Genomic DNA, 18,346 nt, shown 5'->3' on the forward strand with positions numbered 1-18,346 from the left:
TGCACTACAGTGGGACTTCACATGCTTGGACTATGAATAACGGTATATCCACTACAGTGGGACTTCACATGCTTGGACTATGAATAACTGTATATCCACCACAGTGAGACTTCACATGCTTGGACTATGAATAACTGTATATCCACTACAGTGAGACTTCACATGCTTGGAATATGAATAACGGTATATCCACTACAGTGAGACTTCACATGCTTGGACTATGAATAACGGTATATCCACTACAGTGGGACTTCACATGCTTGGAACATGAATAACGGTATATCCACTACAGTGGGATTTCACATGCTTGGAACTATGAATAACGGTATATCCACTACAGTGAGACTTCACATGCTTGGACTATGAATAACGGTATATCCACTACAGTGGGACTTCACATGCTTGGAACATGAATAACGGTATATCCACTACAGTGGGACTTCACATGCTTGGACTATGAATAACGGTATATCCACTACAGTGGGACTTCACATGCTTGGAATATGAATAAAGGTATATCCACTACAGTGGGACTTCACATGCTTGGAACATGAATAACGGTATATCCACTACAGTGGGACTTCACATGCTTGGAACATGAATAACGGTATATCCACTACAGTGGGACTTCACATGCTTGGAACATGAATAACGGTATATCCACTACAGTGGGACTTCACATGCTTGGAACATGAATAACTGTATATCCACTACAGTGAGACTTCACATGCTTGGACTATGAATAACGGTATATCCACTACAGTGGGACTTCACATGCTTGGAACATGAATAACGGTATATCCACTACAGTGGGACTTCACATGCTTGGAACATGAATAACGGTATATCCACTACAGTGAGACTTCACATGCTTGGACTATGAATAACTGTATATCCACTACAGTGGGACTTCACATGCTTGGACTATGAATAACGGTATATCCACTACAGTGAGACTTCACATGCTTGGACTATGAATAACTGTATATCCACTACAGTGGGACTTCACATGCTTGGAACATGAATGACGGTATATCCACTACAGTGAGACTTCACATGCTTGGACTATGAATAACTGTATATCCACTACAGTGGGACTTCACATGCTTGGACTATGAATAGCGGTATATCCACTACAGTGGGACTTCACATGCTTGGACTATGAATAACGGTATATCCACTACAGTGAGACTTCACATGCTTGGAACATGAATAACTGTATATCCACTACAGTGAGACTTCACATGCTTGGACTATGAATAACGGTATATCCACTAAAGTGAGTCTTCACATGCTTGGACTATGAATAACTGTATATCCACTACAGTGGGACTTCACATGCTTGGACTATGAATAACGGTATATCCACTACAGTGGGACTTCACATGATTGGAACATGAATAACGGTATATCCACTACAGTGGGACTTCACATGCTTGGACTATGAATAACGGTATATCCACTACAGTGAGACTTCACATGCTTGGAATATGAATAACGGTATATCCACTACAGTGAGACTTCACATGCTTGGAACATGAATAACGGTATATCCACTACAGTGAGACTTCACATGCTTGGAACATGAATAACGGTATATCCACTACAGTGAGACTTCACATGCTTGGACTATGAATAACTGTATATCCACTACAGTGAGACTTCACATGCTTGGAACATGAATAACGGTATATCCACTACAGTGAGACTTCACATGCTTGGACTATGAATAACTGTATATCCACTACAGTGAGACTTCACATGCTTGGACTATGAATAACTGTATATCCACTACAGTGGGACTTCACATGCTTGGAACATGAATAACTATATATCCACTACAGTGGGACTTCACATGCTTGGACTATGAATAACGGTATATCCACTACAGTGAGACTTCACATGCTTGGAACATGAATAACGGTATATCCACTACAGTGGGACTTCACATGCTTGGACTATGAATAACGGTATATCCACTACAGTGGGACTTCACATGCTTGGAACATGAATAACTGTATATCCACTACAGTGGGACTTCACATGCTTGGACTATGAATAACGGTATATCCACTACAGTGGGACTTCACATGCTTGGACTATGAATAACTGTATATCCACCACAGTGAGACTTCACATGCTTGGAATATGAATAACGGTATATCCACTACAGTGGGACTTCACATGCTTGGACTATGAATAACTGTATATCCACTACAGTGGGACTTCACATGCTTTGACTATGAATAACGGTATATCCACTACAGTGAGACTTCACATGCTTGGAATATGAATAACGGTATATCCACTACAGTGGGACTTCACATGCTTGGACTATGAATAACGGTATATCCACTACAGTGGGATTTCACATGCTTGGACTATGAATAACGGTATATCCACTACAGTGAGACTTCACATGCTTGGACTATGAATAACGGTATATCCACTACAGTGGGACTTCACATGCTTGGAACATGAATAACGGTATATCCACTACAGTGGGACTTCACATGCTTGGACTATGAATAACTGTATATCCACTACAGTGGGACTTCACATGCTTGGACTATGAATAACGGTATATCCACTACAGTGGGACTTCACATGCTTGGAACATGAATAACGGTATATCCACTACAGTGGGACTTCACATGCTTGGAACATGAATAACGGTATATCCACTACAGTGAGACTTCACATGCTTGGACTATGAATAACTGTATATCCACTACAGTGGGACTTCACATGCTTGGACTATGAATAACGGTATATCCACTACAGTGAGACTTCACATGCTTGGACTATGAATAACTGTATATCCACTACAGTGGGACTTCACATGCTTGGAACATGAATAACGGTATATCCACTACAGTGAGACTTCACATGCTTGGACTATGAATAACGGTATATCCACTACAGTGGGACTTCACATGCTTGGACTATGATAAACTGTATATCCACTACAGTGGGACTTCACATGCTTGGACTATGAATAACGGTATATCCACTACAGTGAGAGTTCACATGCTTGGACTATGAATAACTGTATATCCACTACAGTGGGACTTCACATGCTTGGACTATGAATAACGGTATATCCACTACAGTGAGACTTCACATGCTTGGAATATGAATAACGGTATATCCACTACAGTGAGACTTCACATGCTTGGAACATGAATAACGGTATATCCACTACAGTGAGACTTCACATGCTTGGAACATGAATAACGGTATATCCACTACAGTGAGACTTCACATGCTTGGACTATGATAAACTGTATATCCACTACAGTGGGACTTCACATGCTTGGACTATGAATAACGGTATATCCACTACAGTGAGAGTTCACATGCTTGGACTATGAATAACTGTATATCCACTACAGTGGGACTTCACATGCTTGGACTATGAATAACGGTATATCCACTACAGTGAGACTTCACATGCTTGGAATATGAATAACGGTATATCCACTACAGTGAGACTTCACATGCTTGGAACATGAATAACGGTATATCCACTACAGTGAGACTTCACATGCTTGGAACATGAATAACGGTATATCCACTACAGTGAGACTTCACATGCTTGGACTATGAATAACTGTATATCCACTACAGTGAGACTTCACATGCTTGGAACATGAATAACGGTATATCCACTACAGTGAGACTTCACATGCTTGGACTATGAATAACTGTATATCCACTACAGTGAGACTTCACATGCTTGGACTATGAATAACTGTATATCCACTACAGTGGGACTTCACATGCTTGGAACATGAATAACTATATATCCACTACAGTGGGACTTCACATGCTTGGACTATGAATAACGGTATATCCACTACAGTGAGACTTCACATGCTTGGAACATGAATAACGGTATATCCACTACAGTGGGACTTCACATGCTTGGACTATGAATAACGGTATATCCACTACAGTGGGACTTCACATGCTTGGAACATGAATAACTGTATATCCACTACAGTGGGACTTCACATGCTTGGACTATGAATAACGGTATATCCACTACAGTGGGACTTCACATGCTTGGACTATGAATAACTGTATATCCACCACAGTGAGACTTCACATGCTTGGACTATGAATAACGGTATATCCACTACAGTGGGACTTCACATGCTTGGAACATGAATAACTGTATATCCACTACAGTGAGACTTCACATGCTTGGACTATGAATAACGGTATATCCACTACAGTGGGACTTCACATGCTTGGAACATGAATAACGGTATATCCACTACAGTGGGACTTCACATGCTTGGACTATGAATAACTGTATATCCACTACAGTGAGACTTCACATGCTTGGAACATGAATAACGGTATATCCACTACAGTGGGACTTCACATGCTTGGACTATGAATAACGGTATATCCACTACAGTGAGACTTCACATGCTTGGACTATGAATAACGGTATATCCACTACAGTGGGACTTCACATGCTTGGACTATGAATAACTGTATATCCACTACAGTGGGACTTCACATGCTTGGACTATGAATAACGGTATATGCACTACAGTGAGACTTCACATGCTTGGAATATAAATAACGGTATATCCACTACAGTGAGACTTCACATGTTTGGACTATGAATAACTGTATATCCACTACAGTGGGACTTCACATGCTTGGACTATGAATAACGGTATATCCACTACAGTGGGACTTCACATGCTTGGACTATGAATAACTGTATATCCACTACAGTGGGACTTCACATGCTTGGAACATGAATAACTGTATATCCACTACAGTGAGACTTCACATGCTTGGACTATGAATAACGGTATATCCACTACAGTGGGACTTCACATGCTTGGAACATGAATAACTGTATATCCACTACAGTGAGACTTCACATGCTTGGACTATGAATAACGGTATATCCACTACAGTGGGACTTCACATGCTTGGAACATGAATAACGGTATATCCACTACAGTGGGACTTCACATGCTTGGACTATGAATAACGGTATATCCACTACAGTGGGACTTCACATGCTTGGACTATGAATAACGGTATATCCACTACAGTGGGATTTCACATGCTTGGACTATAAATAACGCTATATCCACTACAGTGAGACTTCACATGCTTGGACTATGAATAACGGTATATCCACTACAGTGAGACTTCACATGCTTGGACTATGAATAACGGTATATCCACTACAGTGAGACTTCACATGCTTGGACTATGAATAACGGTATATCCACTACAGTGAGACTTCACATGCTTGGACTATGAATAACTGTATATCCACTACAGTGGGACTTCACATGCTTGGACTATGAATAACGGTATATCCACTACAGTGAGACTTCACATGCTTGGAACATGAATAACGGTATATCCACTACAGTGGGACTTCACATGCTTGGACTATGAATAACGGTATATCCACTACAGTGGGACTTCACATGCTTGGAACATGAATAACGGTATATCCACTACAGTGGGACTTCACATGCTTGGAACATGAATAACGGTATATCCACTACAGTGGGACTTCACATGCTTGGAATATGAATAACGGTATATCCACTACAGTGAGACTTCACATGCTTGGAATATGAATAACTGTATATCCACTACAGTGAGACTTCACATGCTTGGACTATGAATAACAGTATATCCACTACAGTGGGACTTCACATGCTTGGAATATGAATAACGGTATATCCACTACAGTGGGACTTCACATGCTTGGACTATGAATAACAGTATATCCACTACAGTGGGACTTCACATGCTTGGACTATGAATAACGGTATATCCACTGCAGTGAGACTTCACATGCTTGGAACATGAATAACGGTATATCCACTACAGTGAGACTTCACATGCTTGGAACATGAATAACGGTATATCCACTACAGTGGGACTTCACATGCTTGGACTATGAATAACTGTATATCCACTACAGTGAGACTACCACATGCTTGGACTATGAATAACTGTATATCCACTACAGTGAGACTTCACATGCTTGGAACATGAATAACGGTATATCCACTACAGTGGGACTTCACATGCTTGGACTATGAATAACTGTATATCCACTACAGTGAGACTTCACATGCTTGGACTATGAATAACTGTATATCCACTACAGTGAGACTTCACATGCTTGGAACATGAATAACGGTATATCCACTACAGTGGGACTTCACATGCTTGGACTATGAATAACAGTATATCCACTACAGTGGGACTTCACATGCTTGGACTATGAATAACAGTATATCCACTACAGTGGGACTTCACATGCTTGGAACATGAATAACAGTATATCCACTACAGTGGGACTTCGCATGCTTGGAATATGAATAACGGTATATCCACTACAGTGAGACGTTGCACGTTTCGACGAACTGGTGTTTATACATGACAGAGAGTGAAACCAGATACATTTACCATTATGTAATATGTGTGTGTGTGTGTACGTTTCCGTGTGTGTGTGTGTACTTACCATTGCTCCATCGATCCCCTTAGACCCGTTTGATCCTGCCTCCCCCTGAAATTACAAGGTTGAAACTTGAAATGCTAAATAAGAAACATTGAAGGTCTACTCGTTCATGAGGAGAAATATCTTGGTAGTTTCACTGAGGTCTGTGCCGTAGGGGTCAGTGCAGCTCTGAATGGGCCTTCGTTCACACGTCAACAATGTTTAGCGCCTCGAGTCAACTTCAAAACGGAATTACACATCACCTCAGGTTATAAAGAATAAGAGCAGGACTATTTCCCATACACCTTACTGTATATACATGTACAGTACATATTCCAAACTGTCCAATATCTAATGCTTAAGGAACAGCCACAACTCTATGACTAATGTATATTTACATACACAGAAATATTTCTCTGGGTGAGTGTATGATATTCACTTGTGTTTATAAGATGTAAAAGCTAATCCTTTGTTATTCTCCTCTGACCCTGTATTGAAGCAGTTCTGAGAGGGTACATGAGACATTGAATCAGAGGGTATACAATACTGTAAATACATGAGGAGAGGATATAGAACAAGTCCTATCTCCCTCCTAAGGGACTATGGCTCTGTGTGTAAATCCCTTTGTGTCCTGGGTGCAAATCCTGTTCCTGGAGAGCTACCGTCCTGTAGGTTTTCACTCCAACCCTGTTCCTGGAGAGCTACCCTCCTTGAGGTTTTTGCTCCAACCCTGTTCCTGGAGAGCTACCATCCTGTAGGTTCACACCAACCCTGTTCCTGGAGAGCTACCCTCCTGTAGGTTCACAACAAACCCTGTTCCTGGAGAGCTACCATCCTGTAGGTTCACACCAACCCTGTTCCTGGAGAGCTACCCTCCTGTAGGTTCACACCAACCCTGTTCCTGGAGAGCTACCATCCTGTAGGTTCACACCAACCCTGTTCCTGGAGAGCTACCATCCTGTAGGTTCACACCAACCCTGTTCCTGGAGAGCTACCCTCCTGTAGGTTCACAACAAACCCTGTTCCTGGAGAGCTACCCTCCTGTAGGTTCACAACAAACCCTGTTCCTGGAGAGCTACCCTCCTGTAGGTTCACAACAAACCCTGTTCCTGGAGAGCTACCCTTCTTGAGGTTTTTGCTCCAACCCTTATCTAGTGGACCAGATTCTAATAATTAGCTGGTTGATATGCGGAATCCAGTTAGTTACAACTGGTGTTGGAGAGAAAACCGACAGAAGAGGGTTGGAGAGACCTGCACTACAGAAACACACTGGGGAGAGAAGGAGCGAGTCACCACCACTATCACCACCATCACCCCCACCATAATCACCACCACCACCCCCACCATAACCACCACCGTAATCACCACCACCACCACTAACACCACCGTAATCACCACCACCACCACCCCCACCATAACCACCACCGTAATCACCACCCCCACCACCACCACCATCACCCCCACCACCCCCACCACCACCGTAATCACCACCCCCACCATAACCACCACTGTAATCATAACCACCACTGTAATTATGGTAGCTGATGAAGGGGATATTATTATCATGATAGGTGATGAATTAGATTATTTGATCATGATAGCTAATGAAGGTGATAGTACCACCACCATCACCACCGTAGTCACCACCACCACCACCACTAACACCACCATCACCACTAACACCACCATCATAACCACCACCACCATCATAACCACCACCCCCACCATAGCCACCACCATCACCACTAACACCATCACCCCCACCCCCACCATCACCACTAACATCACCCCCACCATAACCATCACCCTCACCCCCATCACCCCCACCACCACCCCCACCATCACCACCATAACACCACCATCACCACCACCATAACCACCACCACCACCATCACCACTAACACCACCACCACCATCACCACTAACACCACCACCCCCACCATAACCACCACCATAACCACCATCACCCCCACCATCACCACTAACACCCCCACCATAACCAACACCATCACCACTAACACCCCCGCCATCACCACTAACACCCCCACCATCACCACTAACACCCCCACCATAACCAACACCATCACCACTAACACCCCCGCCATCACCACTAACACCACCACCATCACCACTAACACCACCACCATCACCACTAACACCACCACCATCACCACTAACACCACCACCAACTCATAATAGCTGATGACGGAGATAGTGTTATTATGGTAGCTGATGAAGGGGATATTATTATCATGATAGGTGATGAATTAGATTATTTTATCATAATAGCTGATGAAGGAGATAGTGTTATCATGATAGCTGATGAAGGTGATAGTATTATCATGATAACTGATGAAGGAGATAGTATTATCATAATAGCTGATGATGGGGATAGTATTATCATGATGGTCTGATGAAGAGGATAGTATTATTATCATGATAGCTGATGAAGGGGAGATTGTTATTATCATAATAGCTGATGAAGGAGAAAGTATTATCATGATAGCTGATGAAGGGGATAGTATTATCATGATAGCTGATGAAGGGGATATTGTTATTATCATGAAAGCTGATGAAGGGGATATTGTTATTATCATGAAAGCTGATGAAGGAGAAAGTATTATCATGATAGCTGATGAAGGGGATAGTATTATCATGATAGCTGATGAAGGGGATATTGTTATTATCATGAAAGCTGATGAAGGGGATATTGTTATTATCATGAAAGCTGATGAAGGAGAAAGTATTATCATGATAGCTGATGAAGGGGAAAGTATTATCATGATAGCTGATGAAGGGGAAAGTATTATCATGATAGCTGATGAAGGGGATATTGTTATTGTTTAAAACAGTAACATTATATCTTACAGATTATATGTAGTGGGAGAATAACAGTAAAGTGGTTTAAAACAGTAACATTATATCTCACAGATTATATGTAGTGGGAGAATAACAGTAAAGTGGTTTAAAACAGTAACATTATATCTCACAGATTATATGTAGTGTGAGAATAACAGTAAAGTGGTTTAAAACAGTAACATTATATCTCACAGATTATATGTAGTGGGAGAATAACAGTAAAGTGGTTTAAAACAGTAACATTATATCTCACAGATTATATGTAGTGGGAAAATAACAGTAAAGTGGTTTTAAACAGTAACATTATATTTGACAGATTATATGTAGTGGGAGAAAAACAGTAAAGTGGTTTAAAACAGTAACCTTATATCTTACAGATCATGGACATTCCAAACAAGCCAACAGTCTGACTCACCTTCTGTCCAGGAATACCATCCAGACCTGGGAAGCCAGAAACACCCTGGTCACCCTGAGGGAGAAATATAACACACACGCACAATTAGGATTAGGCATACACACGCACACACACGAAAGCGCGCACACACACACACACACACACAGTAAAAGGGTTGGCCTTAAGACATCTCTAAAACAGCAAAACATTGCTCTGTGGTAGCTAATACAGTTAGGATGGAAACCACACCAACCACACAGGCAGAGTAGGCCAAGTCACACCACCATCAATCTCAATATGAATGTTATGACACTTGATATAGACTTTGCATGTCATGTGCAGTGTTGAGTAACGCAGACCAGCTTTAGCCAATTCTCAAACCTTATCAAGTATAGGACAATGTTTGGGTGGGCCGAACTTTTAAGTGTTATGTCATTAGATTGGATCGAGTTTCATAGGCAAATATGTCCCTGTGTGTGTGTGGTGCGTGCTGTGTGGTGTGTGGTGTGTGCTGTGTGGTGTGTGTGATGTGTGTGTGTGTGGTGTGTGCTGTGTGGTGTGTGGTGTGTGTGTGGTGTGTGTGATGTGTGTGTGTGTGGTGTGTGCTGGGTGGTGTTTGGTGTGTGCTGTGTGGTGTGTGTGATGTGTGTGTGTGCTGTGTGGTGTGTGCTGTGTGGTGTGTGTGGTGTGTGTGTGTGGTGTGTGCTGTGTGGTGTGTGCTGTGTGGTGTGTGGTGTGTGTGTGTGGTGTGTGTTTGTGGTGTGTGTGTGTGTGGTGTGTATGGTGTGTGTGTATTCTTCAACGTCTAAGGGCCCTAGAGGAGGGTTTAGAGGGTGATGATGCTTTAGAGTGGTCCTGGTGAACTGAAGGTACTAGACCATGTTCAGACCCAGCTGACAGGACACTCTCTGACTCTCTGTTATGTTTAAAGGGTTTATCATGTTCAAACACATATGTAAGTTGTGAAATATCTCATATACAGTATATTGTATAAATATAAAATATTTCCATGGTAACATACTGTACCTTCTGGCTTGAGTTTCCAGGGAACCCATCTTTCCCGGTCTCTCCCTGCAAAGGAAGACATGATACAGTCAGTAGCTGCTGCTCCCTTATTGGTCATTTAGTTAGTGACTGCTTGTCTTATTGGCTGTACAGTCAGTGGCTGGTCTATAATTGTCTGTACAGTCAGTGGCTGGTCTCTAATTGGCTATACAGTCAGTGGCTGGTCTATAATTGGCTGTACAGTCAGTAGCTGGTCACTAATTGGCTATACACTCAGTGGCTGGTCTCTAATTGGCTATACAGTCAGTGGCTGGTCTCTAATTGGCTATACAGTCAGTAGCTGGTCACTAATTGGCTATACACTCAGTGGCTGGTCTCTAATTGGCTGTACAGTCAGTGGCTGGTCTCTAATTGGCTGTACAGTCAGTGGCTGGTCTCTAATTGGCTGGCCAGTCAGTCGCTGGTCTCTAATTGGCTGGCCAGTCAGTCGCTGGTCTCTAATTGGCTGTACAGTCAGTGGCCGGTCTCTAATTGGCTGTACAGTCAGTGGCTGGTCTCTAATTGGCTGGCCAGTCAGTCGCTGGTCTCTAATTGGCTGGCCAGTCAGTTGCTGGTCTCTAATTGGCTGTACAGTCAGGGGCTGGTCTCTAATTGGCTGTACAGTCAGTGGCTGGTCTCTAATTGGCTGTACAGTCAGTGGCTGTTCTTTTAGTAGCAGCTTGTCTCCCACATCTATGGCAAGTAAGTATGGTTAAAATTGTACTTTTTCGAAAAATTCCCTGAACAAGTCACAGACATGGCTATAATATTTTCCTGAATGTTGCAGCCAAGGAATGGTGGTTTGATTGGGACAACATGAATAGGCCTTGATTAAGCTTAGTTTGTAGCAATAGTTCCTTAATTGGACTAATTATTGTCATATTGATACAGCATACCACCCTGCATCCCACTGCTGCTTGCCTCTGAAGCTAAGCAGGGTCAGTCCCTGGATGGGAGACCAGATGCTGCTGGATGTGGTGTTGGAGGGCCAGTAGGAGGCACTCTGGTCTAAAACATAAATACAAATGTCCCAGGGCAGTGATTAGGGACATTGCCCTGTGTAGGTTTCTGTCTTCCTGATGGGATGTTAAACGGGTGTCCTGCCTCTCTGTGGTCACTAAAGATCCCATGGCACTTATTGTAAGAGTAGGGGTGTTATCCCCGGTGTCCTGGCTAAATTCCCAGTCCGGCCACCTAATCATCCCCAGGTTCCAATTGGCTCATTCATCCTCACTCCTCTCCCTTGTAACTATTCCCCAGGTCTTTGCCGTAAATGTGTTAAAATAAATTCACGTTTATTTGGTTGACATAGAACTACAATGGTTAAATGTCACTATTTTTTACATATTCTAATGAGACCATGTTGAAGCAGCTAGCAGAAAGGATGTTTCCCCTCGTCAAACAAGGCCCTAACACAGTGAAACAGGGTTACTGTAGATCTGGGACTTGTAGCTTGCCAATTATCGGGTAATACTATCCACCTCTCTCTCTGCAGCTGTTGGAGCGCTGTGTTGAATACAACAGGCTCGGAACAGCTGTAAGGGAAGCAGGATGGGACCCTAGCTTAGCTCAGTGAACTGCTGGACCTCCTAAATCCTCTGGCTAATGTGTGAATAAGACACTGACGGCCACTGACTGTAGCCTACATTAGTATAAGGACATGCCCAGGGCCATAATGGTTATAATAACTTTGAGAAAATATCCAAATAATGTTTGTTTTTTACATTTTTAGAGTGTGTCCAAGCTAAAATCCTTAATTGCTACATTTTTGTACATATAAATTAATGATATTGTATATACCTATAGATTCTAGAAGAACAGAACTCATAAATTAATCATACTGTATACACCCATAGATTTTTGAAAAACTTATAAATGCCTCATGAGCTTAGTTCAGCTGTCATACCCCTTCAGAACCCAAAATATTAAATTTGTAAACAAAGTAAATGTAAACAAACACTGTATAGTGTCAAAACATGGTTAAAACTATCATTTTGATATCATGCATGGTCAGTCCTTGCATCCATAGGTCTGTCTACAAATTTGAATGGTTACTTTTCTGGGGCGGTGGTTAGAGAGTTGGGCTAGTAACCGAAAGGTTGCTGGATCGAATCCCTGAGCTGACAACGTAAAAATATGTTGTTCTGCCCCTGAACAAGGCAGTTAACCCACTGTTCCCCGGTAGGCCGTCATTGTAAATAAGAATTTGTTCTTAACTTGCAACGTTAAATAATGGTTAAATCATTTTTTCCCATTTTTTTTATTATCCAGGCCCATCCCTCAATTGCTTACCAAAATAGAAACAGGCTTGTTATTGTTTCAATTGAGGACTGTAGCTTTAAAGTAACTGTCCAGGGAAAATCTCACTTTAAAAGCTAGACGCAGCAAAATGACGTTGCCACGAGCAGCACTGCAGATATTGAGATGAGTGAGATGCAAGACTTCGCTCTCACACAGTCACATACAGTATCTGTGCACGTGCATGGGTTCGCTTCACGCTCTGCAGCGTGGTATCCAGGGCGCCAAAACAGCGAAGAAGTTGAGCCATGCGCTTTCATGGTTGTTGCAGAAACTGACCCTCTATGCTGTTTACTTTCTGTATGTATGTTGTATTGCTGAGTCTACCTTTAAAAGCTTATTATAACTCATACACAAATAATGTTGTTGACTCGTCCTATACTCGTATTTGTGGTCAAAGCAAAAAAGTGAAGAAGAAAATACTTTAAAATTCCCACCTCAAACTATTATCTCAAACAGACCATTTAAAAAATGCTTGCCATTTCCTCACAGAAGGTCATGTCATGTTTTTGGCAGAGATTGTCTCATTGTCTGAGCTGGCCAATCAGCTGTTTACTTGTCATTTATTTCTGTATTGAATGGTACATATCCACATCCTGTTGTTGTTGGGGTACGCCCCACCATTGCAACACAGAAAATATGCTATTTAACATACTAAATAAGGAAAACTATTTCACTCATATTGTTAATTATATGTAATAGTTCATAGAAATCTGGAAACACTGGACAGTTACTTTAAGAACATGTCCATGTGGCCTACTAGTGGTGTAGGAGATAGACAGTAGCCTATGGAATCTATAGGATAACCAGTGATGTAGGAGATAGACAGTAGCCTATGGAATCTATAGGATAACCAGTGATGTAGGAGATAGACAGTAGCCTATGGAATCTATAGGATAACCAGTGATGTAGGAGATAGACAGTAGCCTATGGAATCTATAGGATAACCAGTGATGTAGGAGATAGACAGTAGCCTATGGAATCTATAGGATGACCAGTGATGTAGGAGATAGACAGTAGCCTATGGAATCTATAGGATAACTAGTGATGTAGGAGATAGACAGTAGCCTATGGAATCTATAGGATAACCAGTGATGTAGGAGATAGAGAGTAGCCTATGGAATATATAGGATAACCAGTGATGTAGGAGATAGACAGTAGCCTATGGAATCTATAGGATAACCAGTGATGTAGGAGATAGACAGTAGCCTATGGAATCTATAGGATAACCAGTGATGTAGGAGATAGACAGTAGCCTATGGAATCTATAGGATAACCAGTGATGTAGGAGATAGACAGTAGCCTATGGAATCTATAGGATAACTAGTGATGTAGGAGATAGACCGTAGCCTATGGAATCTATAGGATAACTAGTGATGTAGGAGATAGACAGTAGCCTATGGAATCTATAGGATAACTAGTGATGTAGGAGATAGACAGTAGCCTATGGAATCTATAGGATAACTAGTGACGTAGGAGATAGACAGTAGCCTATGGAATCTATATGATAACTAGTGATGTAGGAGATAGAGAGTAGCCTATGGAATCTATATGATAACCAGTGATGTAGGAGATAGAGAGTAGCCTATGGAATCTATATGATAACCAGTGATGTAGGAGATAGACAGTAGCCTATGGAATCTATAGGATAACCAGTGATGTAGGAGATAGACAGTAGCCTATGGAATCTATATGATAACCAGTGATGTAGGAGATAGACAGTAGCCTATGGAATCTATAGGATAACTAGTGATGTAGGAGATAGAGAGTAGCCTATGGAATCTATATGATAACCAGTGATGTAGGAGATAGACAGTAGCCTATGGAACCGATAGGATAACTAGTGATGTAGGAGATAGAGAGTAGCCTATGGAATCTATAGGATAACTAGTGATGTAGGAGATAGACAGTAGCCTATGGAATCTATAGGATAACTAGTGATGTAGGAGATAGACCGTAGCCTATGGAATCTATAGGATAACCAGTGATACAGGAGATAGACAGTAGCCTATGGAATCTATAGGATAACCAGTGATGTAGGAGATAGAGAGTAGCCTATGGAATCTATAGGATAACCAGTGATGTCGGAGATAGACAGTAGCCTATGGAATCTATAGGATAACTAGTGATGTAGGAGATAGAGAGTAGCCTATGGAATCTATAGGATAACTAGTGATGTAGGAGATAGACAGTAGCCTATGGAATCTATATGATAACCAGTGATGTAGGAGATAGACAGTAGCCTATGGAATCTATAGGATAACTAGTGATGTAGGAGATAGAGAGTAGCCTATGGAATCTATAGGATAACTAGTGATGTAGGAGATAGACAGTAGCCTATGGAATCTATAGGATAACTAGTGATGTAGGAGATAGACCGTAGCCTATGGAATCTATAGGATAACCAGTGATACAGGAGATAGACAGTAGCCTATGGAATCTATAGGATAACCAGTGATGTAGGAGATAGAGAGTAGCCTATGGAATCTATAGGATAACCAGTGATGTCGGAGATAGACAGTAGCCTATGGAATCTATAGGATAACCAGTGATGTAGGAGATAGACAGTAGCCTATGGAATCTATAGGATAACTAGTGATGTAGGAGATAGACAGTAGCCTATGGAATCTATAGGATAACCAGTTATGTAGGATATAGACAGTAGCCTATGGAATCTATAGGATAACCAGTGATGTAGGAGATAGACAGTAGCCTATGGAATCTATAGGATAACCAGTGATGTAGGAGATAGACAGTATCCTATGGAATCTTGTCTATTGTTCTGTGGCATTCTCCTTCATTCTTCCCCTCTGACTGTCTGTCTGCTGCCATGTCAAGGAAGGGCAGATCATTAATCAAATGTCTTCAATACCCATGCACGCACGCACGCACACACACACACACACACACACACACACACACACACACGTCCCCCTCTAAGTGACAACATGTTCTCCTCTGTTAAATCCATTAGAGATAATTATGACACACTTCAACAGGGTAATTAGTATATGTTGGGGCTCCAACGTGCATAATTGAGCTTATCTCTAACTAGCTGAATGTTTGCTGTGTGATCATGTATTGCCAGTGGTGACATTGGTTTTCACCATCTACAAAATTAGACATGGAAAGCAAAGCTAGATTCGGTGGTGAAGGTTGCTGTCGAGCCCTTCACAAGTATCGCGTTACTCAGAACCCACGCTGTTCTCGGGGCAGGTCTGCCAGTTTTCACTAGCAGAAGGGACTTTTTGTAACAGGTTAGGAGAATGAGGTTCAGGTTAGGAACAGGGTTCGGGATAGGGTTAGGGATAGGGTTAGGGATAGGGTTAGGGACAGGGTTAGGGACAGGGTTAGGGACAGGGTTAGGGACAGGGTTAGGGATAGGGTTAGGGACAGGGTTAGGGATAGGGTTAGGGTTAGGGATAGGGTTAGGGTTAGGGATAGGGTTAGGGATAGGGTTAGGGACAGGGTTAGGGATAGGGTTAGGGACAGGGTTAGGGATAGGGTTAGGGATAGGGTTAGGGACAGGGTTAGGGATAGGGTTAGGGTTAGGGATAGGGTTAGGGACAGGGTTAGGGATAGGGTTAGGGATAGGGTTAGGGATAGGGTTAGGGACAGGGTTAGGGACAGGGTTAGGGACAGGGTTAGGGATAGGGTTAGGGATAGGGTTCGGGACAGCTAAAATGCATCAACAACAAAAAAACGTGACTGGAACATATCTAGCTACAACCAGGCCTGCCCTGAGAACACCCTCCGTTTCCACTAATGTGATTCTTCTAAAAAAACAACACTGTATCTCTGACCATGTTTACTGTCTGACAATGTGGTGGATAAACATTTAGGAATCTTTGAAGTTCGTTGTTAGCATCTGTCAGGTTTTGGCCAGGACTGTTCAGGTTTTGTTCACTAGATGTCCCCCTTGCACCTTTTTTGTACCTTTTGTTTTTTCTTGCCCTAATTATTGTTTGCACCTGTAAGTCATTCCCTTGTTAGTATTTAAACCCTGTGTGTTCCTCAGTTCCTTGCTCAGTGTTTGTATGTTAGCACCCAGCCCCAGCCTTTGTGATCATTTTTCTCTTGTTGGATTTTCCAGAGGTTCTCTGGTTTTGTTCTCGTGTATTTTTGGATTGGTCTTTTGAGGTTTGTTTTTTCCCTTGCTGTTTTTACCACTTTGTGGATTTTCTTTGTATTTTGGAAGATATCTATTTTTTTATTAAACCACCATCTCTAGTACTGCTGTGTCTGCCTCATCTTCTGGGTTCTGCCAATTATTTAGTGACTGTTTCTCGCACCGGGTCCTGACAGAAACACTGAGCCATTAATATGAACCCAGAGGCAGCCAGTACCCAGGACTTTTTTCCCATGCTGTCCCACCACGAGGGGACTGTCCAACGTCACGAAGCTGCTCTGGTTCAGCAAGAGGCCTTACTGGCTGGACATTCTCAACTTCTGTCGGAGATGATGACTTCCATAAAGCAGATTTCTGATCAACTTTCTCCTGCAACCGCTTCTGCTCCAGTTCATCAGATTCAAGTGCCCGTGGCAGTTAACCCCCTGGCTGAACCTCGTCTGCCGCCTCCCCAACGGTTCTCAGGTGATCCGAGTGTTTGTAAGGGGTTTTTCACCCAATGTTCTCTCTCCTTCGAGCTGCAACCCTCGTCGTTTCCCACCGACCGCTCCAAGATAGCATATATCATCACCCTGCTGTCGGAAAAAGCCCTAGCCTGGGCTACTGCTGTGTGGGATGCCCAAAGTCCCTGCTGTGCCAGCTACTCTACCTTAAGAATTCAAGCGAGTGTTTCAAGGTCCTACCAGCGGTCCTGACTCAGCCAAACAGCTCCTGACTCTCCGCCAAGGTCGGCGCAGCGTGATGGACTATGCCATCCAGTTCCACACGGTGGCAGCAGTGAGTGGCTGGAATGACGAGGCGCTCACAGTGTGCTTTTTGAAGGGTCTTTCCGACACCATCCAAGATGAACTGGCCACTCGGGAACCACCAGACAACCTCGAGTCCCTGATCAAGTTGGCTTCACGCATAGACCAGCGTCTGAGAGAGAGAGAGCTCAACCGTAGATCTCTCACCCTAGCTCCTATCGGTCCCAGCTCCGAGTCTCCACCTTTATCCTCACTGACTCCACCGGAACCCATGCAGGTTGGACGCATCTCCCAGGCTGAGAGAGACCGCCGGATGAGGGAGCGATGCTGTCTATATTGCGGCAAACCGGGCCATTTCCTCTCCACGTGTCCCG

General features: G+C 42.8%; 1 protein-coding gene across 7 annotated transcripts in view; it reads right to left on the bottom strand.

Annotated features, from left to right (window-relative positions):
- Nucleotides 1-18,346, bottom strand: part of col19a1 (collagen type XIX alpha 1 chain) — a 259,676-nt gene that overhangs the window by 206,105 nt on the left and 35,225 nt on the right. For all 7 annotated transcript variants that reach the window (XM_071394460.1, XM_071394459.1, XM_071394458.1 and 4 more), the window contains 3 exons: nucleotides 10,782-10,826; nucleotides 9,777-9,830; nucleotides 6,527-6,571 (listed from right to left, as the gene is read on the bottom strand). In XM_071394460.1, coding sequence (XP_071250561.1) covers nucleotides 6,527-6,571; nucleotides 9,777-9,830; nucleotides 10,782-10,826 — 144 coding nt within the window. The remainder of the gene's footprint in view (nucleotides 1-6,526; nucleotides 6,572-9,776; nucleotides 9,831-10,781; nucleotides 10,827-18,346) is intronic.

Source organism: Salvelinus alpinus, chromosome 3 (genome assembly GCF_045679555.1).
Source record: "Salvelinus alpinus chromosome 3, SLU_Salpinus.1, whole genome shotgun sequence".
Lineage (NCBI taxonomy): Eukaryota > Metazoa > Chordata > Actinopteri > Salmoniformes > Salmonidae > Salvelinus > Salvelinus alpinus.